The 2,689-nt window shown below is 51.2% G+C and overlaps 1 protein-coding gene across 1 annotated transcript in view; it reads left to right on the forward strand.

Moving 5' to 3' along the window:
- LOC103367566 (histone-lysine N-methyltransferase 2C) overlaps window positions 1–2,689 on the forward strand; it is a 52,866-nt gene that overhangs the window by 12,634 nt on the left and 37,543 nt on the right. The window contains exons 14-17 of the mRNA XM_008295646.1: window positions 76–387; window positions 561–634; window positions 808–1,053; window positions 2,189–2,323. Coding sequence (XP_008293868.1) covers window positions 76–387; window positions 561–634; window positions 808–1,053; window positions 2,189–2,323 — 767 coding nt within the window. The remainder of the gene's footprint in view (window positions 1–75; window positions 388–560; window positions 635–807; window positions 1,054–2,188; window positions 2,324–2,689) is intronic.

Here is a 2,689-nt window from a genome sequence, read left to right on the forward strand (position 1 = left end):
CTGATCAGATGTATTGATCCTGTCTCTGACCCTCTGATATTGATAGCTGATCAGATGTATTGATCCTGTCTGCAGCTGCAGTGTTTCCTCGCCTGCCCCTGATGAACGGCCTGATGGCAGCTGCCCCTCCCTTCTCCAGCTCTCCCATGATGCCCGGCAGTACTCAGGCTCCACCCACCTTCAGATTGCCCATTCCTGAGGGCCCCGCCCCCGGGCCGGCTCCGGCCAATCAGGCGTCCTCTGGAGACGGCGAGCAGGACACGCTGTCGACAGCTCAGAGAGGCACGCTGAAGTGGGAGAAGGAAGAAAGTCTGGGGGAGAAAGCCACTGTTGCCCCGGTGCTCTACTGCAACACCAACTACCCCCAGCTGAGGCAGCAGTACCCCGGTATACCCCAGATACACACACACACAGACACACACACACATTTACACACACAGATACACACAGACACACACAGAGACACACACAGATGCACACACACACACAGATGCACACACACACAGATACACCTACACACAGGTGTGGTGTGGTCACTGCTTTCCACTGTGTCCGCTCAGATTGGTCCACCAGAGTGAAGCAGATCACCAAGCTGTGGAGGAAGGCCAGTTCTCAGGACAGAGCGCCCTACGTGGTGAGTGAGACCTCATTTGACCTCCTGTGGGTTCACTAAGGATAAAGTCCTGCAGATGAGTAGCTCACTGGCTGTTTCTTCTGTTTCTCTGGTGGATGAGTGGTGCGTTTTTGTAGATGTATTTTTTATTGGATAAACTGCCCTTCAACTCCGTTGCTGTTTCCTTTCTGCAGCAAAAAGCTCGGGACAACCGGGCGGCTCAGCGCATCAGCAAGGTGCAGCAGTCCAACGACACTCTGAAACGCCAGCAGCAGCATCAGCCGCCGCCGCCACAGCAGCAGCCGCCGCCGCCACAGCAGCCGCCACCGCCGCCACTGCCCGGACCCTACGATCCCGTCTACATGGAGACAGAGATGGGTTTCAAGGACCCGCTGAGGCCCAAAGAGTCGGAACAGGAGCAGGAGTGGAAGCTCCGACAGGTGAGCAGAGTCTGAGCATCTTTAACACAGAACACAGAGCGAGAAATCAGCACCAGACTCCAGTCACCAAACACAGGATTTAACCAGAGCTCACCGACACCCATGTGAGACGTCCTGGTGTCACTCAGAGGACGTCTGTCAGTGTTTCTGCTGCCCCACAGAGCGAGTCACAGCAAGACAGCAGTAATGTCAGCGCTCTGCAGTCTGGACGTGCTAATGTCCACTTCTTCTAGTGTTTGTGTGCTAATGAGTCGTTTTGACATTTTGGTGCCTTCGTATGCAGGTTCTTGGCTGTTTGGTGCGTTCATATCAGGCTTTTGATGTTTTCTGTGTTTTCGCGTTGAGTCGACCTGATGTTTAGAGCTTCAGTGACTCATCAGACAGGCAAATATTTGGCACTTTTTAAAATTACCAGACAGTGTTTTGATAGTTAATCAGTTTAGGTGATCCAGGCATTGGAAGATGTCACATTCGACCTGATTGACATTTTTCACCATTTTCTGAAATTTTACAGACGAAACGATGAAAATAATCGTGAGCTGCAGCCCCTACATGAACCTTCATCAAACATCTCCATTTAAACAGCTTCACTTTGAAGCCATGCAAATGAATTCATCTTGATTTTAAGCTCCAGCGGATTCTAGAATCAGGATGACTTTCTGTCAGATCGGTTGTGGTGAGATGTTCTGTTGGAGGTGTTTTCAGCCCGATTCATGGAGGCCTAAGACTTTTGCACTGTGCTGTATGTAAAGCAATAACAACAGAAGCTCTCCTTGAGTCTCTGGTTAGTTACCAGCAGAAGGATGAGCGCTCCAGAGGCTGTACTGGAGCACGGCAGAGGGTCGATGTGCTGTCTGAACCAGCACTGCAGGGCAGCAGCACTCTGACAGCTTGGACCACATCTGCTCCTGCAGCTGGAAACCAAACCAGTCTTATCTTCATGTGCCTCTGTAACTCATCTGAAGGTGGTGCTGGTTTCCCGCTCCCAGTGGTAACCATGGTGACCACCAGGCTGCATGACCAGCAGTGGGGCATGACGGTCTCCAGAGTGTCACTGTGATGATGTTGTGATGTGCATGCCTGCTGAGCCTCATTCACCACAACTAATATCTCTGATGTAATTGTCATTGAAAAGGGAGAGGTAAATGACAGATGGGGAGCCGGTAAGAAGAGGCAGGAAAATCTCCCCCAAACCAAAGCCCTAAAATCACCAACAGATAAAGATTGTCCCTACCAGGCGCCTGTAGCGGGAGGGGGCAAAGAGGCTCTGGTAAGATCTCAAGGCGAACCCGTTCGAGGCAGACTCCCTGGATCCACGAGCCTCTGAAATCCTCGTCCTGCTCTGCTTTAACACTCTCAGTTTGCACTCTGATTGTCTGGAGGTCGACAGTTAGTCGGTTAGATGCACCCGACACATCCAGAGACAAACCGCTGACACTCAAGCTGTCTTTAGGAATACCAGAGGACACCATTTATCAGCCAAAAGCTTCACAGACAGAAACAGTCATCGGACCTTGATCAGGCCCAGGACGGCTTCATGTGATCCACATCACAAACAGTTCTACAGATACTGCAAAAGTAAAGTGTTCTCAGCAGATTTGATAACAACCAGAACCTTCCTCCTCCTGGTTCTGAT

This window comes from Stegastes partitus, unplaced genomic scaffold (assembly GCF_000690725.1).
Source record: "Stegastes partitus isolate 25-593 unplaced genomic scaffold, Stegastes_partitus-1.0.2 Scaffold1062, whole genome shotgun sequence".
In the NCBI taxonomy this organism is placed as follows: Eukaryota; Metazoa; Chordata; class Actinopteri; family Pomacentridae; genus Stegastes; species Stegastes partitus.